Below are 26,003 nucleotides of genomic sequence, written 5' to 3'. Positions count from 1 at the left end.
GATCTAACCCACGACCTCCCGCATCCGAAGCGGACGCTCTAATCACTAGGTCACCGGAGCGGTCACTATCTTTGTAAGTCTTTGGTATGACTTGGCCGGGGGCGAACGCACGACCTCCCGCATCCGAGGCAGACGCTCTAACCACTAGGCCACCGGAGCGGTCTTTTTGTAAGAACATAGACTCGTAACAATACATACATGCATACATACAGACAGACCGACATACATCAGCTATAGCCCATTGTAAGAAGTCAAGTTGCTGTTGATAGTACAAATATATATACATGTAAATTCTGGGCCTAATAGGTGGGTTTATGGTTTTGAAATGCCTCTCCATTCAAATATACATTGAACAGCTAACATTACATGGAGAGGATGACGGCATATTTCAATTGAACAATTCTTCGTCTTCAAATTGACAAAAGTAGAAAGCGATAATTCATGCCTGATGACAGCATCGTTAGACCTGTGTTGTGACAATATCGTTGTGCAATAAGTTGTTATAAAACCAGTCAAATACATTGAAGTTCTGTGTCTCGAAAGACTGCTAGGATTATGCCGAATCTTCATGACGATTATTCAAATTAGCCATGTGTTAAGAAAAACAAATGATAATCGTTGCTGAAGAAGCTAATTTGCTACAGGCACGACCCTGGCTCAAAGGGAAATGTCATTTTGTAATTTCTATCCTTGTCCGTAGTATAACGTTTGTTCCACGAAATATATTTCATTGATACTTAACCCCCCCCCCCATACACACACACACACACAGATATATATATATATATATATATATATATATATATATATATATATATATATATATATATATATATATATGACAAGGGTTGTTATTATTTCCTTGGGCACCCACTTATTGGGGCAAGGGGTTGGGGAAGCACTGCCCCCCTCTCGATTTCACCTTTAAACATGTTTTGGCCTGCATCCGTAAAACTTAGGCTAATGGCGGACCACTACATGTTTGACCTCCACCCGAAAATAATTCAGCGAGCGCCCCTGATTTTGCCAATTGTATTATTGTCACTTTAGCACCAGTGAAGATACTTTAAGGAACCTTGCGAAACATATTTTGTAACATGACCAGATGAGATGTCACATACTATAGCCACTACATCGTATGTATCATGTCACAATTAGGTGTCGTTTACTATCGCCACTGCATCGTAAATGTCGTGACCAGATGAGATGTCTCATACTATATCCGCTACATATTAATTAACAGTTGGTTTTAAATTTCTTTAGAATATCTAGTTCAGATCACATAATAATGTCATTTGCAGTTGATTTTGTTGAAAATAGAAAAAAATATTGTATGATCATTTTAAAAGTTGTAAAGGTTTTATAATAAGAAACTGAACGGATACCCTTGAGAGATTTAGTTAGTTTGGTATCGAACACTGAACAGAGAGTACTACAGCTCATGAAGCACAAACTTAGGAAAATCATTCAAACTGCCTCTTGAACGTAAGGATTCGTTTCAGAATATTTTGCCCATTGCAGCTTTCGCATCAATTGAAACAAGAAATCGTAATACATAGTTATATATGGTTCATAAATATGCTACTTTAATTTTCACATTTGTACATGGATGTATTACTCAGTAAGTCGCTATCTTTAACACCTTTTATGTTCTTGCCAGTGAAGAACACTCAACTGACATTCACATTGTATTCTTGATGTAGCTTCTTGGTTTTCGATTTTGCAACACATGTCACCCTGGTGACACGTGTTTCTGTTTGAATTTAAGCAATCAGATTGAAGTGAATATCTGTGCCGAATGAAGCCAATTCTTCAATATAACAAACTTATCGTAATGAAAGTTCCATTGCCGATATATATCTAGATGCCAGTCAGTGACAAAAAGTTTGTTCATCCCCATAACGAGATAAGAACAAGGAAGAGGTCGGTCTCTGTGTCTGGGTTATACATGCATGTATTATATTAACTGATATTTATAGGTGCTACCACACAACGTGGCTTGGAAACAAATTTGTACATGTCTCGTGCTATTACTTTTACCTTTCCAATTATATATTGTAGCATGCAGTGAAACCTGACCTAGGAATAACCCCAATATAAAGGACAAACTACAAACCTTGCTTATCAGAAAAAAAATATTTCTTTGATATTTTCATCATCTTTGCAAGGCACAATACTCCGTAAATTATAAAATTGCTTGGTCACATGGTTTTATGTAATAATTCACCTGAAGCATTTTAAATATGACAGTTTGAAATAAACTCCATACTTTTAAAGAAAGGCATCATTCTCTAAGGATAGGTTAAATGTTCGATAAGGAGTTCACGTTTCTTGTCACGTTTTAAACCTTTTGCCCCGTGTTCTGTGAGAAAACGTCAGCGTTGTGCACATTGCGCGTAGAAAAAAGAATGTCAGCTTTTATACACCCATCATGTGGAGGACGGCTTTAAGTTATACTCTCCTCTTTCCAGTCCGTACTCAGTTGGACTTCCTGTCACAACTTCAGTTTTGCTAAACATAACTTCAACACAATTAATAAGTGGGCTGCCTTATAATGTAGTTGTTGTTGTTGTGGGGTTTAACGCCATTTTTCAGCACACGATAGGCTATACATGGCGGCCAGTATTAATAGTGGAGGAAGAACCCGGGAAGACCCGGAAAGAACCACCGACCCACGAGAAGCTACTGGCAAGCTTTCTCACATACCCACATTGGCTGAATCTGAGACTCGAACCGGCGCAGACAGAGGTGAGATGGCAGTGATCCGTAACGGAGAGCGCTTTAGACCACTCGGCCACTCGGGGCCCCGCCTTATAACGTAGAACAATTCAATTCGATCATGGGATCTAAAGGTAAAGGTCATATTCACTGTGATCTCCCAAGCAAATTGGTTTCCTTGCAGTAACTTCGGTTCTGCTTGTAATACTCACCAAACTTTGTAACCTATTTGTCCAATAAAATATTGATCGTGAGGTATAAAGATGAAACGCTGATGTCACCGCGACCCCGAGCAATACAATCTTGTCGGGGGAGGTGGGGGTGGAAGCGGGATTTTTTTATGGATTCGGTCTACCGCTCTCTTTTGCGAAATGCTCCCCTCCCCCAAAGCAAACTTGAATCCACCTAAAAAATAGCGCTCAATCGTCCCACTGATAATTTGTTCACGCGACTGGTTAAGTTCTGTCGAATATACAAATAAGGTATGTTGATTTTTGTATCTAAAAGGAAAAAATATCAAGGCCACATCAGTCGGGTATAGAAAATTATTTTGTGCATGATAACTCAAGTTCTTTAGAATATAACTTCCTTAATCCTCAAATATACTTTTCCACTGTTGGGGTAATATGAAGCGTTTGCAAGAAACTTATGGGATGGTTTATTGCTCGTTGTCCGTCCATCCATTAACATACGTTTGTTATCACTGTTTCTCATAAACTACCTGGAGGATTGCCATGAAACTTTACAGACATACATTATAATAATCACACTGTCTACTTGGGCTGAAATAAAAATTGTGACGGTCACGCATTCAATATGGCAGCCACAGAGTCCATCTTGAAATCTCGTTATTGATACTTCTCTTGAACGGATGGTCGTGTCAACATATATTTTTCACTGTAAGACTTCTTATAATGTATAGTTACTACTAAATGAAATAATACTGATGTGATCTCTAATATGGCAGCTGCATCGACCATTTTGAAAATCTTATTATCGTTATTTCACATGAATGGATGGTCATATTCACATAGGGTTTTCACTAAAGGACTTTTTCTTTAGTTGACACTAAATGGAAAAGCTCCGATCTGATGTTCAAAATTTCCGCCACAGCAGCCAAATTGAAAATCTTGCTATGGCCACTCATTCTGAAAGGAAAGTCATAGTGACACGGGGTTTAAACTTGAAGTCATCTTATGATGTTGGTCCTGAATGAAAAGGTGCCGACTTGATGTCAAATATGGCCGCTACAGAATCCATCTTGAAAAATCTCGTTTTTGCTACCCCTTGTGAATGGGTTTTTCACTAAAAGACTTCATATGATGTCTAGCTGATCATAAACGAAAATGGTGCCAATCTCAATCCAACATTATCGCCACAGCAACAATCTTGAAAATCTTGTTATCCCTATTTTTATCTGAATGAAAAGTTATAATTCTATGGGGATTTACCATACGACTTCAAATCATGTCTATTTGGTCCTAAATAAAAATGGTGTCGGTCTGACCTCCAATATGGCCCACTTACCACTGCTATCTCTGACTAGGTGAGAGTATTACATAATATCACAATCAGGTCGAAATCTTGTCGCCTGGCTTGTTAACTAGCTCCGAAAATTTGTTTATTCTGACTATATAAAAAATTACATCGTCATAACTTCAACACTTTTCATCCAATTTTTGGATATTTTTGCGCAGAATAAAAATGAGTGTTTTGCTTTGAATTGAAAGTTTCTTTTTCTTAAAATATTGATTTTTAATTTTATTGTTTGCAAATTAGTAGGCGGAGCTTTTTATGTTACAAATTACGTTTCCGCGAAATGCTGTTGGAAGAAGGCCACGAATGAAACAAGTTTTGTCTTCAGTTTCATATTTAAAGAACCGAGGATAACTCTGATGTTCACTTATTTGACCAGTCTTGAAGTTATTCGCCCTTTGGACTTTTAAAATGTGCCCTTTGCATCCGGAAATAAATTTATCTTCACCAACTTTTTCAGGACGTAATAGATTACACTATAATTTGTTATTTGACTTAATATCACGAAGATCTAGTTTACGTTAGATTTCCCCCTTTTGAAACAAAATTTTATTTGTGGCCCCGGTTGGACTTGTACATTTGTTTTAATTTCTACTCACACGCTTTGAAGGTCACCATACAAGTAATTGACTTTCATGTGAACATGATGCAAAGAAAGTTTGGTTTTAATTTTTTTATGTCTAAACTTCCCCGTCAGAAGCCTTGCATGCCGAGCTAATTTTGTTTTCTTTTTCTTTTACGCACTGTTGGTGGGGCAGCAATATATAGTCCATATACATTTTTAGTTTATATGTGAGCTGCTAATTGTGTTACCTGTCTAGTTTTGTTAAATTCAAGAACAATAAAAATATGTCTTACAAGAAGTTGGATCATCACTACTGTGTCTGGATTTTTAATTTCAAATTATTACTAATGGTTAAAACGAGAGGAAAGTGGGGTATTTGTTCAGAGAGCCACACTGTCGAAACACTCGTACTCTAGGGTCAGCTATGGAGTCTACACATGCCGCTCGTGCCTAGTTCTCGATATTTGTTCTCCGTATCGTAATATTGTGTAACGTTTAAAGAAGAACAAATTGCACGTGACAACCCGATTTTGTTAAATGTAAAATGAATAGACAATTTGGTAATTACGAAAATGTCACATTCCATCACCTTTGAAAGGGACAGTTTCTTGATTTTCTTTCCGCAATCGACGACTTTGCTAAGGCACACAATGTGACTATATTTGTAAAATCTTCATCTGTGAAAGCAATACTTGTCTGAAATTATGACACGATTGCTGCCATTTCGGTTTTGCAACAAGGTGCCAGTGGGTTGAAAATAACTTAAGTTTGATCATTATTAGACGGTTTGGATTTAATTTTGGATATAATTTTATTTCATAAACAACGCGCCTTTACATTATCTTTGAGTGTGAAATCATTTATAGTTACCCTGTCACAATGAAAAGCGGTAGCTTCTCGAACTTTCTTACATAAATCTGACAGCATTATCAACTAGTCCCCTGTGTGTCTGTATAACCATCTTCATTATTTACCGTATACACCAACATGGCGTTTCTGTGAGAGATCTTAACAGTTCCAAACTTATCTTTGCGGCAACATCGATTCATTAGACCAATCTATAGACCATAAATCGAGTGCGACGTATCGGCGTCACAGCTCTATTTACCATGCTGACTTTCGCAAACTGGACAATCATCCCAAATATTTGAACTTTTTACCGGCCATAACTTTAAAACTGCTCAGTGGATTTGAAAGAAATTTTACCATGTCTTTCCCATTCACTTCGTACCTCAAAGCATATAGGAAATAAAGATTTTCTTTAAACACATTTTGCCTAACTAATGGCACAACAAGTCATAACATGAACCCCAAATTTTGAGCATTAATTATTCCGTATAATGCTAGGTTTGTTTGTTGATGGAGTTATTATGGGTCAGAAATGGAAGTAATACGTTATACGTGTGCACACAAACCTCCATGTGCGAGTCTCAGTAGTAAAATTAGCATTACGCAATATTTTAAGTACTAGCTCACATGACTTTGTGTCTATGCATAGTTAGGTGCAATAACTGCGGCGACCGTGATAACCTTGGGTTGCATGCCTCCAGTCCTTAGATAAGAGGTTATCAGATATACGCATTTGTGAACAGGATTGGATAAGTTGGCAGTTTTGATAGTTTCTTTTCTCCAAAAGGACCACAATGCAGAGCTTTTCCATAGCCCTTTTCACTGCTTTCATCTATGGTAAGTTGCAACTTTTAATGTCGTTAATTGCTGTTCATTTTGCAAGTGGACGTGTTCATGAACTAAGGAAAGTAAGTCATGCTTTACACCCAAATTATATCTGGGGGAATTAAGAATGCAGTTCGGGAACTCTTATCTCCAAATGGAGAGTATGGATATCATGAATCTGTGTAAATTCAAATTACCTTTGCTTTCACTTACGTAATATTCAGTGACAACGTTACAGCTTGTTATAAATATATTGCACAATCTGCAGCAACAATATACATTTTTCGTAAATATAGCTTTTCAGTAAAATTCGTGAGCAAAACCAATAATGTCAATTAACAAAATTTTCAGAGGATATTCATATTGTAGCTCCCAAAACATGGTTTTAGGGGACACAACACCAAAATATCATAGCTTCAGAAAATTGCGCAAAAGCTTAACTCTCAATATTAAAGTTATAGCTCTCAAATGTGCATTCAGGAATTGTTTACGAAGATTACAATCTTTTAACTGAATAGATGCGACTCTCTTCAAGAATTGTTGTTCTTTCTTTCTCAAGTCAACAGCTTTGGTTTCTAATCACAATAGTTTTATATGTGTTCCAGATTCGTTTTGCTAGATATAATTTTCAATCGCACTTTCACGGATTTTACTATGGTCATTCACAATAATATGATAATGGGAATGTGGAACAATAGTATTTTCCTTCGCACCATCCACCCACCTGCCAAAAAGATGTAACAAAAGCAAAACGATAAATGCAACACTATGATAACCCAGGAAGTTACATAAAAATAATTATGACGTGTGTTGGCTAACGTCCAGCCAATTATTAATCCGACGTCAGAAGTATTAATTGGTCGTGGTCACTCAGAGATGATGATGGCTGACTCGCAATCAGTGGGTAGCGTGTTTGAATTTTGCCCAGAACAACCTGGGTTGGTTGAACTAGTATGCAAAGTACAAGACATTTTACTCCCATTACCACTGAACTAAATGTTTTTCATGTTTTGATGTGCCGTTGCATACAAATCAATCAATCAGTCTCGAGTTGAAGGTGAATATGAATGAAGTTTGCTTTTGGGCCGGCTGCGACCAGTTCATGTGATGCAGTCAACGCAACAATTATGAAGACAATATTTCAAAACAGGAGACGGAGACGCAGGTAAGCAAGTTCAGTCGATTTATTGTTTGTTGATTTTATGTTTCATGGCACATCAATACAAAAATAGGTTATTTATTGACAAAGCAATTGGAATAAAGTGCAATGTCCAAGCACACACCATGATGTCCGACCCAGGCAGATTCGATGATAGGTTTCGAACCGGTCGCTAATTGAGCTCGGTAGTCACTGAATCACCTCAAGTACAGTCGAATTGAAGTAGATACTCTCATCCTTTATACACATCAATGTACATCTGTACTGCAAAAAGTTTAGAAAAGTACCCAAAGACACATCAACGGACATCTCTACTGCAACAAGTTTTGAAAAGTATCCAAAGACACATCATTGTACAAGTCTACCTCAACAAGTTTAGAAAAGTACTCAAAGACACATCAGTGTACATATCTATCTCAACAGGTGTTAAAATTATTCAAAGACACAACAACATACATTCTACCGCAACATGTTTTGGAAAGTACCCAAAGAGAAATACGATTCATGAACCGATAGAAAAGTTCAATCTTCTGCGGCAGGTTAAGATGGATATGTACTAACAACGGATCATGTACACGTTTCAGACTTTGTCCTATACGGACGCTTTGATTGACCACTTCAACAGATTTCAATTTAATGAAATGGCAAATTCTAGACCAACCGCTAGGTAGCAAGAAGACGATGCTACAAAAACAAAATACACAATTTAAATGAATTAAACCTCGAAAAAGACGAAGAAAAAAAAATGACTGGAAAGCAATAGCGAGTCTCTCCAGAATCTGCCATGTTATTATGACGCTGTTAAATGCCTATATTGCGAAGAGGAAATACTGTTTATATGTTGTCTGTTATTATTTGGTCTGAGTTTGTAAATAGACTATGAAAGAATCAAGCAGCAAACCACTGGTAATTATTATGGTACTTCTTAGCCAACTGATTAAGACCCACATGCACAAGTAGTTTCATAATCGCTTCGAAAGTGAACTTGCATGGTGGTGCAGTTTTGAAATCTAGGATAATGCATATCTGAAACATAGCTTTGTGAGTCGAGCGATGTAGTCAATAAAAACAACGCTATTAGAATCTAGTGCAACGTAGAATTTAAACTTACGTAACACGTTCTTGTAGTTATGCAGCGAACAATCCATTTGAAATGACGACTGAACCGTATTGACTCTTCAGTCTTTATTGCTGATATGTACCGCAAAAGAGAGTTTTTTTTTCTTTCTTTTCTTGTATCAGCCATTCACTTTAGGTGTAATGATCTGTTTTACTGTACATATATTTCTCAGTGTACGTTGGCATCAGTTTTGGTGGTTGTTTTTTTCACTAGCAAGCTCATTAACTTTCTCTGGTGGCTTGAACGTTTCAACAGCTTTTTGAACAAGGTTTAGAAATAGTTGTTCTAGCTCAGACAGTTTATATGATTCATAAAATTTATTCAAATTCAACTTTATCAGTAAGTCTGCGGCTGTTTAGCTATTTACATTATACTTGTATTTAGTTGATCTGTAAGGTAACAAGGTAGTTTATAGTCTCATCAATTAAACTTCTCCCCCTCGTTTAGTTGTTTTGGACGTTTCTTGAAATCATTCGTTTTTATTCGTTTCAACAGCGTGTCTTGCAGGCTTTTCGGAAACTATAGTCTCTCTCAGAGAGGATTCGCAATTTATATGAGTAAATACTTCATTAGGATTTATTTTTTCCTTTTCCTAGATATATCTGATTTTTTTTTCATATTTGAATGGCAACTGGGTAAAACACAATTTGGTAATATCATTATACATGCTTCTAGAGACACCATTAGTCTCACTGTATGTCTAAATTCTTTTCAAGTTAATTGAATGCCTTTAACACTAATGCCGGTTTTGGTGATGTCGCTCACATTTTTGAGTTGGCATATTTCACTTTATCAGATCCCGTTTACAACAGTGGAGATAGAATACTAGATGATGTATTTAAAAGCCGTATGCGGATACGCTGCTATCAGCAAGTGTTACGTGCCCATGGAGTTATCAGCAAAGTTGTGCGTTGCTATAGCCTAAAAAATGGTCAGGTGATGCGTTTACACTGTCAACAAGATACCTTTTCTTACCAGCAAATGTTAGAACCTCATAATTAAATTAACAGTATCTGTACATATAAAATGTAATTGTTTTATCACACGTCTCTTGAGACCTTGACAAACTTTTAAAATTCATTATCAGTTTTGAATTAATGGAGTTTTGGCCTTAAATAAACACATGCTGTAATGTAATGCCGGAGAGTTTACGATTAAAAAATCCAAACAATGTTTTAGTTAATATGAAGGATGTCACAAATGTTGTCTTTAAAATTATCTCTTGTATCGTTAAAGTGTATGCTATTAATTCGCCATTAAAAGCTTTTCGACCCCGTACGGAACATAGGCCGCTGACTCCTCCGCTCTTTTTCACTCTGTCTTCAGCCATCTTTGCAATCTCGCTCTAGTTGTAACCCCCTCTCTTCATCTACTGTTCCAGTTCTCTGCGCCAGTCGCTTTATGGCTTTCGTCTTTTCATTTTGCACTTTGTGTTGCATCACAGTGATTGTCTCGTGATATCATTTCTTGGTTTCCCAAGTGCGTGTCCTTTACATTTCCACTTTCGCTTGCAAATCTGGACTTCCATCTCTTTAATGACTGTTCTTTTCCAGAGTGTTTCGTTGCTAATTGTCTCAGGCCACCAAAAGGCGAGTATTATTATGAGGTACCTGTTAGTGAAACTTTGCACCTTTTCTATCAAACTCTGTGTAACTCGACGTTTTTAAATCGTACTGCGGCACTATTACTATGTTAGAATTCAATATATTGATTTCTCCAGTTTTCCAAATTGTATTTAATCTTACAAAAGCAACTCTAGCTTTCCATATCCTGATCTTGATACCCTCTTCTGTACCTCCCATTGTATTCATAATGCTTCCCAGATAAAAAATGTTATGTATTTCTTCCATTCTCTTCTCTTTGAGCTTGGTTAGGCGATTGATGTGCAGTTTGTCTTCATTACATTGGTTTACTATTTATTTATCAGTAATCCTATTCCTTCTGTTAGTTCATTTAAATAAGTAGAATTCTTTTGCATCTAGTCGTGCATATATGAGAGATGATTCAGGTCATCTATGAAGCACAATTCAACCAGGTGTTTCCCTATTCATTTTACGAATGTCACCAGCCATTTTTGGTGGGTTTTTATAATCCAATCGATTGCCGATATAAATAGAAATGGTGACAACAAACATCTTTGTCTCACTCCGATTCTTATGTCAAACCTATCTGAAGGTCCTGATATGAAACATTCGACCCTTGGTTACCTGGTATATGTTGTGGAGTAACGCAGTAACATTATCTGGTATTTCTTAATGCATTTATATATCCCATAGACAGTCACGATCCTGACTCTCATACGCTTTCTCAAAGTCAATACAATTGACCTATATAGAAGAATTCCACATAAAGGATTTTCTGTGATGATTCTAAGTGTCTGTATATGGTCTACACATGATTTATATTGTCATAATCCTGCCTGCTGTCTACAACTGAGCCTAATCTTTAGAGTATTATTCCTTTGGTTACCTTTCCGACGTGCAGAGAAGCATAATTCCTCGGCAGTTGTTACATTCGCTAAGGGCGTTTTCCTTTGCTATTTTAACAATCAAGCCATCTTTCCATTTCTCTTATAATTCCTCATTTTCACAGATCCTACCCGAATACTGGTACAGTATTTTTATAGATGCGTTGATGGCCGATTTTAGTGGTTCTGCAGGTATTCCATCTAGACCTACAACTTTACCCTTGTTCAGCATTTTGATGGCTTTCTTGTTTAGTTCACTCGTCAGCCTTTCACATGGAACTGACAATATATCCTTAGCTTTCGTTATATCACTGTAATGGTAAAGAGGTTTTGTTGTAGAGACCATACATTTGTCACTTGGGTTGTTATAACACTATAATTCCAGTACATATAGCTCGGGTAAGTTTTATCATTGATGTTTCAAACTCACAAGGACCAAGGCCTCATCGAGCATCATTATGTAAGCAAATGACTGATCGTTTTTCATTTTCATATTTTCTTTTTATATGCACGTATTTTATTGATCTTCTCTTTCGTAGATTCTCCATTTGTTTGCCGAGCACAGTTGTTTACAGGGATTATCTCAGAGTAGTTGATTGGAAATAACGAGTCGTGTACTTTTGCAAGTTTCTTTAGCAACTCCATGAACAGTTCAAGATTTCGATAATACGCTTCCTATAGTTTTGTATGTTTAAAGTAGAGACTGCTGCTTTATTGTTCTTTTACTATTTTATGTATTTCTGCTGCAAATCTGATAAATACGTTTCCTTGTGTACAGGTTTATGTATAGTGTTTTAATTAACTTGTGATTTTTAAATATGCGTCTAAAATTCGTCTATTTTATTGTAATATGAGATGCGGAACAAGGTTTTCTCTATTATTTTCTATGGGTGTGTGATAGTAGTGAAGGGGGGCACTTTACGGTCAATGGGAATTAGCATTACAAGACCCCTTGGGCAAGATTACCGTCAAGGGAAAATTAACATGGAGAAAAATCGTGGGTAAGATTACCGTCAAGGGAAATTAACATGGAGAAAGAAAAAATCGTGGGGCACTTTAGCGTCAAAGGAAATTAAACAGGGTGGGCCTTTATAGCGTCAAGGGCTTTTACTAAAGTGGGCCTTTATAGCGTCAAGGGAAATTGAACATGGGATTTTTATATATTTTTTTAAAAAAAAGGGGTAGGCAATTCAAAGACTATCTCTTTTCGAGAAATATGGCTGGCCCTGAAAAGGGCCTTTGGGTTTTCTTCTTCTTCTTCTTCTAATTTCTTCTTTTCCTCCACCAAGTTCTTATTTTATCTCCTACACTCTTCTTCTCTTTCTTTTTTTTCTTCTCCTCCTCTTCTTTCTTCTTCTCTTCCTCCTCTTCTTTCTTCCTCTTTTCATTTTCTTCTTCTTTTTCAATTTTTTCGTTCCATTCTCTCATCCTTATCCTTTCCTCTTCATCCTCCTTTTCCTCCTTTATTTCTTTCAACAGATCACTGATGATTACCTTCATTTTTCGTAAATTGTTTATCTCCATCTTCACTCTATGGGGACTATATGAGTAGTGATCCTCGTTTAGGTTAACCAACATTTGCTCAAACATTCCTAAATTGTCCATGACGTTTTGCAATTTTTCCATTTTGTTAAGGTGGTTTGAAGCCATCTTCTTTTTTTATTCTTTGCAGAATGGTTTGAACCACGAATACTGTGGGTTCTTATACAAAAAGCGCGGACGTGATGGAAAACATCCCCCTAAAAAACATAAAATGGATCTTACCTAGATCATGACCCAATAACGCGCGGACGTGAAGGAAAACATCCCCACTTTTCTCATTTCATATAATCAAGCCCAAACTATACTCTCCACATACTCTAATAAACAATAAAGAAACCCATAATCTACTATTCACACAAACTTACTTCATCATTTACAAACACAAACACACAAACACTTACACTTCCACTATTAATCAAGAGTTAGTGTTTATAATCACACTACTCTACCTACACACATTGGCAAATTGATGGTTATTTCTTTTCTAGAGTATTGGGTAGCCCTGAAAAGGGCTGTTTTGTTTGGAACTTCATGGGCACCTGGTTAATGGTGGCACCTTCCAGGCCTGGCGCCACATACGCATCTTATCCCCCAGTTACTTTTTACCTTTTGGGGGGAGAGAGCAGAGGCAGGATATGTCGCTTCAGAATCCCAATTTTCGCTCTCTGGGATTCTGAAATTTTTTCTTCTCTCCTTTTCCTCCTCCTCTTCTTTGTATCTTCTCTCCTCCTCTTTATATCTTCTTTCCTCTTCTTCTTCTTTATATCTTCTCTCCTCCTCTTCTTTTTTTCTTCTTTCCTCCTCTCTTATCCTTCCCTCCTCGACAATGGCTTCCGCGGCCAGTTCATTTAATATGCGCCTGGCATATTCCAGATGCACATGAAGCTCCAACAGTTTCTCAAGTCTCGTGTTCATTTTTTGGTGTTGATCAATCAACAAGGGTAACTGGACTGCCGAACGACTTTCAATTTATACTGAAAGCGCGGACGTGAAGGAAAACATCCCCTAATAACATAAAATTCATCTTACCTAGATCATGAACCAAAAAAAAACAACAACGCGCGGACCTAAAAGAAACACTCACTCACTTTTTATGCTACCCATCACTATTGTAAAATTTTTTTATAAATCACTTCAATAGACTATCCACATACTCAAAGCAATCCAATCTAATCCCAAATATACACCTCAAACACTAAGATAAGATATCATTTTAATCTACTATCCACACCAACTTACTTTTAGCTCTTACAAACACAAACACACAAACTCATACCCTCACATTTTTTATAAAAGAGTTAGTGTTTATTTTCACACTACTCTACCTACTCACATTGGCAAATTAATAGTTATTTCTTTTCTAGAGTATTGGGTAGCCCTGAAAAGGGCTGTTTTTTTTGTTTTGCTATGGCATTCTTTTTTTAGTTTCTAAGAATGCGATGTCCTCTGAGGATAGACTTTCTGGCGATAGGTCTGCTTCTTCGGAAAGAGAAGAAGAACTCTTTGGTGTCGATACGGCAATCGACAAAGCCTCTGTCAGGTTCAGGTTGCTGCTGTTGTTGCTGCTGTTCTTGTTGTTGCTGCTGTTTTTGAAGTCTGTACTTCTCTGTCCATTCTTCTTTTTCCCTGTTCACTTCTTCTCTGAAGAGCTCTTCTATTAGGTCTTCAGTGATTTTTAACATTCTCACATTCTCTATTTCTTCTGGCTTCGGTATCAGACTGTGTCTGACCCTATGCAAATTCACGTAGGCTTCGTTGAGCTTAGCTAGTTTGGAGCACATCTTCTTAGGAGGATGAGTCGACAATGGATGGTTAGACTGGGAACAACCCCGGTTCTTAAAGTCAAAGCGCGGACGTGAAGGAAAACATCCCCACACGGTTTTCGAGTCGCAACGTTCAGTGAGTGTCATGAGAGGGATAGTAAGAAATGAAAGAGCATCAATCCAACATTCTTATAGCTAAACAAAAGACAAAGGCATTTTTTTTCCAAACACAACATTTTTTATTCAAAAATCACTTAACACTAAACAACAACATTTCTAACATTTTTAACAATAATCCAACACTATAACATCTAACAACCTTTTTCTAATCACAAACATTTTTTTCTTCAAATACTAACTACTTTGAACAGGGCTGACAACGTTGTGAATGAAATTGTGATTTCCACTGTTGGAAATCATTAGGCCATTGATGGACACTACGTTTCCTAGCTTGAGACAAAAGATAAGCATAATGGTCACAAAACCATCGGTCTACTTTCACATCATTTCTAGCAGAAGAACGAGGATCGAAATGAGTCACTAAATGTTCTAAGGAATAGCCCAGGCTGCGATGATGCAGAAAATACACACAATATTGTCCACACACCAAGGAATCTGTGCCTTGTAATTTCACATTATTGAATCGGGTGGTTTGAGCATTTCTTCTCATAAAGTCGATGATATCGTCTTCCAAAGGGGGCAATCCGTACGAATCGAAATATTCCACACATCCTTCTTGAGGAAAGTAGACGGCTACCCAGTGGGTTCCTGGAAGATGACTGTCGTCCGTGTTGATCACGTAAGCTTGATGGTCTTTAGGTTTGCGATGAGGGAGTTCATCTTTAGCACAGACGACAGGATTCCAAGAAGCCGTATACGAACTGTGGTTCAAAAGGTAATAAAGTTCCCAGGTATCCATTGATTTGTGTTTTTTTCTTCTTCACAGGTAATAATACGTCGTCAATTCGATCCTGACTTTTTGCTTGAAAATGTCTGACGAATAAACGGTTATTCGTTCTGTTTCCTCACTCTGATTCAGGAGAGTTTCGATACGATGGATCTCTTGAGTGGTTAATGGTGGACAAGAATGTTCACGCAAGTCTTTATACCACTGGTGCAACACGTCTTTGTTCGAGATGAGACTCCAAGCTTCGTCCAGATACTCGTCCAATTTTTCTTCTTGACTCAACATCAGGCATTTATCGTGTTGAATTTGACTGGGATGATCGTTTTGACATCCATAGCAATTTTTCTTAATCAATTCTGTTATTTTGTCGACCAAGTGTTTGGCAAAACAGGAGACTAAATGGGCTTCTTGTTCTGGCCATCTCGACTTCATCATGATATCTTCTTCTCCTTCCACGGTCTCCTTACATTCCATCTCCAAAGTTTCTTCACTCGGTAAAGAGGGATAACAGTCTTCCATGGCTTTCTAATAATCTAGAATGACTTCTCTCAAACTGTTGATTTCTATGGTATTATCGAATTCGGCATACAGGATGACGTTCACCGTGTCTGGTAGAGCAGTCGAAAACTGAAGTTCCACACGAATCTGGCCGGATTTTATAGGGTGGAAATGTCCCTCGTCGCTGCCTTGGTCAGGAGTGAAATCGAAAGCCCACAAAGCATAGCCTCCTGTATAATCGTCGTACTTAATACCGTGACTGGTGTTGGTTCCTAACTGTCCGGTAGCTTCGTACAGGGACAAGTACGATCTCAAGTAATTGTTCTGGGTAAAGTTAGGCTCGAAAGGCCGGGTACACAAGGTCTTGCCATCACGACTGACTTCGATCTTGGACACATTGTAATGATGAAAGTTGAAAGGATTTTCATGGTAGGCTCCGTTGAAAGCTGAATTCTTGACGATACCAACAATCAAACGTTTGGGTAACTGTCCTTGGAACAGATGATCTTGGATCATGGATCGCTGTCCAGTAGGAATGGTGAACGTTTTCACTTCCACACGTCGGATCGGATACTTGGCGGTTGTTCTGCTCAATGTCTGACTGATGTCGTTTCCCACTTTAGGTAACACTTCCACACGACGCACGTAGAGTCTGGCTTCTTGGATGACGGTTTTGTAAGTGGCATCACGATCAGCCATCAAATTGAAAGTGACATTGCTACGATTTAGTCTCAGGCGGACATCCACCCCGTTCAGCAAATACTTTTCTTGCAACCACATGTCCAAATGCAAGCGATCCATCAGTTCTAAACTACGACTTAGTGCAATTTTCGCTCGTCGGTCTACAAATCCCTTTGAATGTGAAGCATCCGCAGCAAGTACAATAGTGTTGAACTTAGTCGCTGGGTCAGGTCTCCATACCACGCAAGCATCCAGATGACTGTCCTTAGCATTTATTCCGTACGTCAAGAGATTTTCCAGGTAGGCACGGTAAGGGTATGTATCCATGCTGCTGCTGACTAGTTTGTTATTCAAGTACAAGTCCACCTCGCTAAACAAGGAATGCATGAAATTGTTGACGGGAGCTACTGCATCATCATTGCCTATGGGATCGTTGTTCGCTTCGGTTACTTTGACTTTCAAGTATAGGTAACTGCTATTCAGATCGATGTAATCTTCGGGCTGTCCTTTGATTTCAAACTCGATGGGAGCAGAATCGGTCAATGAGGAGACGGGATGAAATTCCACCCACTGGGATTCTTGCATCGTCATCATGGTGGGGGGCATGGCAAACAGATCCAGTTCCGTCTTGGAACAAGCGCAAGACTCTCGGTGCATCATTTTTTTCTCTTTCTCAATAATCGAAAACGTCTAAGTCTCGAACGGTTCTTCTTTTCTTGGCCTTTTTCGCTTGAAGTCTGGTGAAAGGGTGTTTTCTGCGTCGTCTGTTTCTGCCTTGTCCTTGCTGAATGCCTGACTCGGTAGCGTGCAGGGCATTTATAGGTGTTTCTCGTTGGCCTAAAATGTCTTTGCCCGTTTGCAGCAAGACATTTTTGCCTGCCCTCATGAAGGCTTCTTTAGGGTTTTGTTTGTCGATGATGACATTTTGGAGAAATTCTTTGCCTTGCGTCAGTGCCGCATCTTTCAAGGCGTGCAATCCGCGTGTCACCATCGGTTTCAACACCGGGGCCACCGAACGAAAGGCCGATTTTAACATGTCTCCTAAACCGTGTCCTCGCTGTCGAGCAACCCCTCGGTACACTGGATACATGACTTACTTATGAATCGTGAGAGAACCGTTTTCGAAAATGGAGTTTCACCGTGACTTTTCCTTTGGTGAATGGAATGTTTTGTCCCAAATCTCCTTTTATAGTAATGTTGACCGTGTCCAAATACGACTTGCTGACCGGCAAATAGTGAGGATGGACAAATTCGCGGTGGACGTGATAAGTGTTTCCACCTTCCTCGTCAGCGTTCGTGGCAGAATCCACTTTGAAAGGAATGACACGCAGTAACGGTACGGAGGTGTGTCCCACCACGTTGTATTCCACCACATCGGAGTACACGAACATCAAATTCAGTCCTTGGTTCAGTTCTACTGGGGTATGAAAATACTGGCCAAAAGACTCGTTGTTGTAAATGACTGATAATTCCTTTTTTTCTTGTTCTATTTTCTTCCTCATCTTCATGTTACCACCCAACATGTCAAACAATTCATCACAGAAATAGAAACCCATGATTTTATCCCCCTCAGGAAATTTCATCAGGAAGCGACGAGCTGTTTTGTGGTATTCTAGGGTGACACTTTTGTTCTTGACAATGTCAAAAGCTTTCCCAAACACACCATTAAACCTGGTGGCTATGGTGTTGACCAAATGTTGGCCACTAAAATAATAACCTGGGGGAACGAACAAGTGATAGTCGGTCCACTTTGGATTTTTTGTGTTAGGGATTTTATGCTTATATTTGCTATTGGTATCCATCCATTGTTGCAATGGCTCGTCATAAACTTCCACCGTAAAAGTATTTTGATTGGGAAGGACATTGAAGACTTGGGTCGGGTGAATCATTTCTACTAAAGCCACTTCCCAATGGGCTTCGTGATCTAAGGGGATGGCTTGAGGTAATTTGGCCGTGTAACAGCACAACGTGTTGTCGGGAAACACCTCCATGGAACTGTCACTGGGTAAGGTTAAGTAAAATTGGTTTTGGTGACTCATAATTCTAGAGTTCTGTGGCTGTCCGAGGGGATATTACTGGACGTCAGAGGCGTGTCTCCGCCCAAAATGGGGTTCTGGTTGTGGTTGTTGGAGTGGTGACTGGCACTGACACTGGCACTGGACACAACGTTCCCGTTTGAGGAGAATTTCAGGGAGGGATTGGGAAGCAGGTAACCGATGCAACTGCTCAATAAAATGGTCCACAATTGTTTGTCTCCTTGTTGCAAACTCAAATTGGCGATGGCTGCCCCGATGACACAATACACCACGAAGATTTGGCAGAAAAAGACGATTTGCGTTTTAGGCACACGTTCTCCACACCACACCCACAAGGGTTGTTTTTGTAAATCTTGCACAGAAGAACTAGGGGAAGAAGGACTGGTCGACGTAGCTGCGTCTGATGTGTGAAAGGGCATGATGGTCACTTCTTCTTTTTATAGTCGATGACTTGCGAAGCGTCGATCCAAGAATCGAAACTGGGTGGATATCCTTTCCAACGTACTTTGACTTCTTTGACACGTCGTTTGCCCACTTTACGGGTTCTGCGTTCGAGAATGCTTTCGATGTCGTACACGTCGTCTTCTTTTTTGGTGACACGTTGTAACTCGGGCAAATAAAACGTTCCTTTGAGTACTTCTCCGTTCATGTCTTCCAATTTATAGACGGCAGGATGACGGCCATGTACTCGTCCAGTGACGCGAAACAGTTCGGTCGTCCAGTTAGGTAAGTAACCTTTGTCGAAAGTGCGTTTGGTTTTGCCAATGCGCACCCAATCTCCTACGGTCAACTCTCCACTTTTCTTGGGGACAGCCCTCGTCGGGGACGTACCGAACAGGCGCTCGAACACCAGCACTTCGTTGTCGGGAGTCACGTCTTGCGGGGCACGTCCGATGCTTCGATGGTAAGATTGGTTGTACGCTTGCACCAGGTGCGGTAAGATGTCGATGTACTTCAGAGTGTGGTGATGCGTAAAATATTTCCACATGCGTTCTTTCAAAGTGCGTTGAAAACGTTCCACGATGCTGGCTTTGGTTTCGGGATTCTCGGTGGTAAAAAAATGAATGTCACGTTTCTTTAATTCTTTTTGGAAAGCTTGGTTCAGAAATTCGGTGCCTTTGTCCGTTTGCCATCGAAGAGGGTGACGACCGCTTTGTTTCAACACCCGTTGCAGGGCTCGCACTAACTCGCTGCTCGATTTGGAAGTCAAGGGCACGACCCAGGCAAATTTGGAAAAGACGTCGATGACACAGAACAAATATTTGTAGCCACGATTGTAGCTGGCCAAATGAGAGACATCGGCTAAATCGGCTTGCCATTGATGATCGATGCCTTCCACTCGGGTGCGACTTCTGGCAAACTTGCGTCGAATGGGTTTGTGTAAAGTGTAGGTAGCTTGTTCTTGTAACCATCGTTGCACTTGAGGTAAACGGAGACTTTTCAGTCGAGTTTTGGCAGCACGATACAATTTTTGAACTCCTGCGTAACCTGCAGGATGCGAGGGATCGTAGTAAATGCTGGCTAAGAGTTTTTCCATTTTTGTGTTAATAAGTCACCCACTCTTCGGTGATGCTACTTTGGGTGGGTCGAAAGGGTGGTTTGGAAACAGATTTACGTGTCCGATGGGCTACGGGAGTAGAAGTCGAAGGTAGTGGTGGAGGTGGCAATGGAATGGCTTTGGTTTTCTTTTCTTTTTTCACTTCTGGTTTCCCTTCTTTCTTTTTCACTTCTGTCGAAGGAGGTGTGGACATCATCTTTTTAACCCAAGCTTTCATTTCTTCTCGTTGGGGTGTGGGGGACGGGGTCAACAAGGATGCTGCAATCTTACTCGAAATGGGAGCTGCTGACGGTGTTTGAAACACTTCGTGCATCTCTTCTTCCTCAGGTCTTTGTGGGGTAGCATCTCTGGTGACCCTTGGGGATGGTATTGGTGGTGGTAATGATGATGATGATGGTGCTGGACTTTTCATCAAGGTCTTAAAATCTTTCAGAGTGGGTAAAGCTGTTTCGTCTAAAGCTTTCTGGTGAAAGAGTTGCAGTCGTTGCAAGAGTTGACCGTACTTTTGCGATTTTTCTGTTTCGGACAAATCTTGGCGATCCATCAAGGACTGCAATTCGTGTTGTAACTGGGACATCTCGCTCAAATTGGGATTGGGAGGTAAATGCGGGGTGCGTTGTTCTTGCCACCGATGGTATTCCATCCATCGTTTGTAAGGCACTAAAGCTAGTTTTCGTCCTTCCATGGGGTTGTCAGCGGTCGATTCTGAGATCTTGGGACTTTCGAAGGCCTTTTTATCTGGCTCCCATCAGTCCTCCCAACATGGTTCCCAAGACTCCTTTCAGTATGGGGCCTAACAAGAGAGGTAAAATGCCTCCACGTTGGACCAACATCTTCTTTTTTTGACGAATGGGAATTTTCTTTTGAACCATTTGGCGAAGAACGTGACGATGTTTGCCTAAGCATTGTTTCTGGTGTTTGGACAAAGGGATCGTGCCTTTCAAAACGTTCAAACAACATTCGCACACGGTATCGATGACCTCTTTGGAGGCCGTTTGAATGAGTTTTTTTCGTAGGGGTGGAGAAGCTTTGGACAGGACAGATAACATGTCCCCATGTTTGGCTAAACGTGGTGGCAGTCCTTTCCTTTTCTTTCCTTGGGGTTTTCTGGAGGGTGACATCTTTGAGTCTTCAGGAGCACCAAAAGAACACTGATACCCTACTTGGTCACAGGCCTTTTTTATACTGGAACGCGTCGCCACTGATTGTCTTTACGGCGTATCAACTTCATGACAGGCATGACACGTCGTGCAGGGGTACGCAACGGACTAAATCGAGCCAGTTCTTGCTTGGACAAATCCAGTAAACTTTGTAACATGCCCGATCTTTCTTGGACTTTGATTTTGGGAGAAGGTACTTTGTGAGCAGCAGCCACTGCCACTAAATTGGAAGGTCCTGCCACTGGGGAAGTTCTTTTGGGGGTCATCAACGGAGATGTTCTTGGTGTAATCAACGTCTCCAAGTACTCTTCAGTTCTGGGTGTCATCAACGGAGAAGTGGATGAACGTGAGGATGCTGGAGACGCAGTCACTGCCGTGGCAGGTCGTGGTTTGCGAGTGTAAGGCTGCGTCCTGGCCGCAGTGCCTCTCTTGCGACTAGTTTTCTTCTGTGGACTTTTCTTTTTCTGAGGACTTTTTCTCTGTTTCTTTTTCTGGGGGCTTCTTTTCTTTTTCCGGGGTGGTGTCTGGTAAGAGGAGGGTCCCGCCACTGGAGAAGTTCTTCTCTTTGGGGACTTGGTCTTTTTCTTCTTGGGGCTTCGTTGGACTTTTGTCTTAGGGATAACTTTGGGGGCATTAGGATCCCATCTTAAGAGTGAGCGAATGATGACCCCTCCTAGAGTACCGCTCCCTCCAGGTTTCAAAATGATTTGTTTTTTGGTTTGAGTGTCGATGCGGGGATCGGCCAGTTGGACCAAAGCGACTTTGTTTCGATCGAAAAAGCGTTGGGTTTGATGAGGAATCTGAATGATTCCTTGGAGTAATTGACGTGCCGTCACCGTGAACCATCGTAAGACTTCTTTGAGACTAGCTTCTAAGACACGAGCTCGTGTTTGTGGATCTTTTTCTCGACTGATGCCATACAAGGCACGAATCAATTTGACGGGAAGATGCGACTGAAGGGACGTCATGTTCACACTGTGTGAGACAGACGAAAAAGGGTCTGAGGTTTTTATAGATTTTTTCATGGGGAGTGAAATGAAGTCGAGGACGGAGACGTGTACAGGACAGGCCCTCCGTCTTGGCACCAGTGGTGAAACAAGTGGGTACGAAATCGCAAATCCTCGGGGGTCGTAGGTTTCAAATCGACGAGTAAATAGGCGTGTGGCGTTTGAGTGGCATCGTCGTACGCCTGAGTCAGCCAAGGCGTTCCTAACTGTTTGGCTAAGACTTGCACTTGCGATTTATCTCGAGGGCTTTTAAACAAGACCACGTAATGCGCATTGAGACTGATGGTGCGATGGGCTTTACTTTGTTGAAACAAATTTTGGGTGATGTAAATGACACTGGCATTACGGTGATGCCCTTTGCGCGTGAACCACAATTTAATTTCTTCTTCGTCTTCTCCTAACATGTCGTCGAAAATGACCAAATGGGTTTGACGGGAGTCAGAGACGATGCCGTCGTCTTCTTTAGGAATGCCTTCCACAAACACGATGGAATCGCCTTGACTTTCTCGCAAGAGGCTGTACGCCGATTGCCACTCTTTGTAACACCACACGATCCGTTGAGGGGGCCGATCGATCAAATGATGTTTATGTTCGATCAAACGTTTGACGAATTCGGTTTTGCCAGAACCGCTAGGTCCAGCAATGAGCATGTTAAAGGGATGGCGAAGATACAAAGCCTCCCAACTGGCACGATCTAAGTGTTCGTCGATGACTTTGACAGTAGAGGAAGAGGGAGCAGAGACAGCAGAGGTAGCCATGGTGTGAGAAACGTCACTTGTGACACGAAAAACAAACAAGACAAGAGTTTATATACTTTTTTCAGAACACGTTTATTGAATGTTTCAAATATGAACACGAAAGACAAAAATACATACAACCCAAATAGTGATGTACAGGAATATAAAACACAGCAAAGCGATCAAAGTGGAATATAAACAAGTGTCTGTACAACATGTTTTGGGTAACCAAGATGTCCTAGGGACAGTGTGTAATGTTCTTACAGTCTCTACATGAGGTATTGTCACACAAGTGTCCTCCCGGAATGACCTTTCAGGAATGTCCATGACAGTCCTGTCCTGAAGCGAGTGGTTGTTCTCGGTGACGGGTTCTTCTGGCACCGTCACTAACACAGGTTGAAAAGTAACTTTTTTCCTTGAACAACTCTTGTGCATACTGGGCCACTTCTTGGGTCCAAGCCTCAAAACCCCCCTTTTTCCAGTCACGAACATCTGTCCAATGAGGGTGTAAGTCACAAGCTACACACACATCGTCATACACGTCTTGGGTAGCTAAAAGTTGACGAATCTTTTTTTCCCGTAGAGGTCGAGAAGTATCCAGATGAAAACGCAAGGCTTTGAGCAAAAGGAGTTTTTCGTGACCATTTAAGGCCATGGAGGTGGTAAGTACTGATCGTAAAGAGTCCACAAAGAATCGGCTGGTAAACGAAATCCCAAAAAACAAGTCACTAAGACACACACCACTTGTCGTCCCAAATTGAATGGATACAGTTCTTGTAATAATCGATGGTAATGATCCACGGTTTGAATATGGTCATTGAGTTCCTTCCACGGAATCTGTTGGATGACATGTGACATAAGTCGTGGCATGGCAGCCTGTTTTTATAGTCTCTTTGTTTCGGAAACAATACACGTACTTTCTAGCCAGAGATCTTCGTTCTCCAGTAGGGAATCTAAATCTTGCATACTGTAACCGAAACTTCAGAGTTCGTTTAGAAGTTTCCTCTTCCTCTAAGTAGATTCCACGTAAAATATGTTGATAATCCTTTAACTTGTCTTCCTCAATGTATTGCTGTAGGTGAATCTCGAAGTAACCAAAATAATGAACATTTCGATCATTCACTAACTCAAAGTGTTGAACAAGGTCTGACCACTGAAACAATTTCTGACGAATCAGTTCTCTTATACCATTCAGGTACCAGTGGTTAAAGATCTGGTGACGTAACGGATGCAATTGTTCTTTACGTTTGACTTGTATTTTCACCAGCTCTCGGTAAATGCGTTCTCTCAACTCCACAGGCAAAGCACGAATGTTCTCTAGCAAAGTATCCATGAATAGGTCATACTAAATCCTCTTTGGTCTGACACAAGAAATGTACTCTTTGCACAAACATGGTTTCACTTCAGTGTCGAATTTAAATCGTTGAGTCACTAATCTACACATTACAATTCGTTCAGAAGTTTCCTCTTTCACTAAGTTGACATTGTGTTCAAGATGTTGGTAATTCGTTAACTCTTCCTCTGGAATTCGATGCAGTACGTTTACAATGATGTAACTACAATCGTCCATACCAAACCAATCCTTTTTAAAACTAGAGGATCGTTGATCAATGTCTGTCCGATGGAACACTTTCAATTGAATCAATCCTTGTATAGCCTTCAGGTACCAGTGGTTCAAACACCGGTGACGTAACGGATGCAATTGTTCTTTACGTTTCACTTGTATTTTGACCAGCTCTCGGTAAATGCGTTCTCTCAACTCCACAGGCAAAGCACGAATGTTCTCTTGTAAAGTATTCATGAACAGATTATTATGGTAAGAAGTTACTTCAATGTCTCGGTCCCACTAAGGGTAAGTAATGACAATTCGGTGACCATCGAGCATGTTCTACGTAGGCCGAATCTTGCGGTTCCCAGTGGTGAAGTGTCACATCGCAACTGAAGCACCTGACTTTATCTCCTTCACCCAAGTAGAAAAATCCGGCTCTGGCTAATTCTTCGGGGGTCGGTCCTCCCAGATACTTAGGCCATTTTCCTTTGAACGATTGAAGACGATTTTCAAAGTCGCAGTATTCCGACAAACGCACAGGAAACGAATATTCGTCTTTCACAGGTTCGTTTCGATGAGGGTTGAGTGACATGGGTAGGAGTTTGCTCAGGGCTGGATGACATCCGTAGGGAGGTAAACGTGAAGGTCGACATTCCCCTTTAAACCCGGTAAAATGTCTAAGAGGACGAGCGGCATCGCTTTCGCATCCCTCAGGTTTGACACGCACAGCATCACTTTCCATGATAGGGGCAGTGAGAACAAAGTTCCCATGATGCTTTACGGCATCGCTCAGGTCACAAGGTACAGCATCGTATCCATCGCAAGGCTCACAATCGCACTCGTCTGCAAACTCCGTTACGCAATTACAATGGTAACCACATGGACAATCGCAGTTTCCTTCCGGACATTTTCCGTCGCAATGCATGGGTCTTATCCATCCAATATTAGTCACACTAGAGGAAGATACAACTTTTTTACAATCCCCAAACTGGAACGATGTCTTTTTCAAAGTATTCATCTTGTTCGCTCGGTCTTGGTAGTCACAATGAACTATCGATCTTGACCATAGCCCCCTTTTTATGCTAGTCGCAATGCAGTCTCCAGCTTGTACATCTTTCCTTTTTTACGTTTTTTATGTCTTGTTTTGGAAGGTACCGTCTCTAAGGTACCGTCAACATTGTACCGTAGTGTAATGGGTGGAAAGGCCATATAAAGGTAAGGGCAGTGCGGAGACCATCGAGTATGTTCCAGAATAGCTGAATCTTTATAGATACATAGATCCATTCGTAACTTCAGTCCACAAGCGAAACACTGTACCTCGTATCC

General features: G+C 40.4%; 1 protein-coding gene across 1 annotated transcript in view; it reads left to right on the top strand.

Annotated features, from left to right (window-relative positions):
- The first annotated feature begins 6,348 nt into the window (after nucleotides 1-6,348).
- LOC149802808 (protocadherin gamma-A10-like) overlaps nucleotides 6,349-26,003 on the top strand; it is an 81,046-nt gene continuing 61,391 nt past the window's right edge. Inside the window, exon 1 of the mRNA XM_089951316.1 lies at nucleotides 6,349-6,505. Coding sequence (XP_089807442.1) covers nucleotides 6,463-6,505 — 43 coding nt within the window. The 5' untranslated portion in view covers nucleotides 6,349-6,462. The remainder of the gene's footprint in view (nucleotides 6,506-26,003) is intronic.

Source organism: Sinohyriopsis cumingii, chromosome 3 (genome assembly GCF_028554795.1).
Source record: "Sinohyriopsis cumingii isolate HCF-2022 chromosome 3, ASM2855479v2, whole genome shotgun sequence".
NCBI classification, from domain to species: domain Eukaryota; kingdom Metazoa; phylum Mollusca; class Bivalvia; order Unionida; family Unionidae; genus Sinohyriopsis; species Sinohyriopsis cumingii.
The sequence above is the reverse complement of the archived record's forward strand: the minus strand, read 5'-3'. Positions and strand labels throughout refer to the sequence as shown.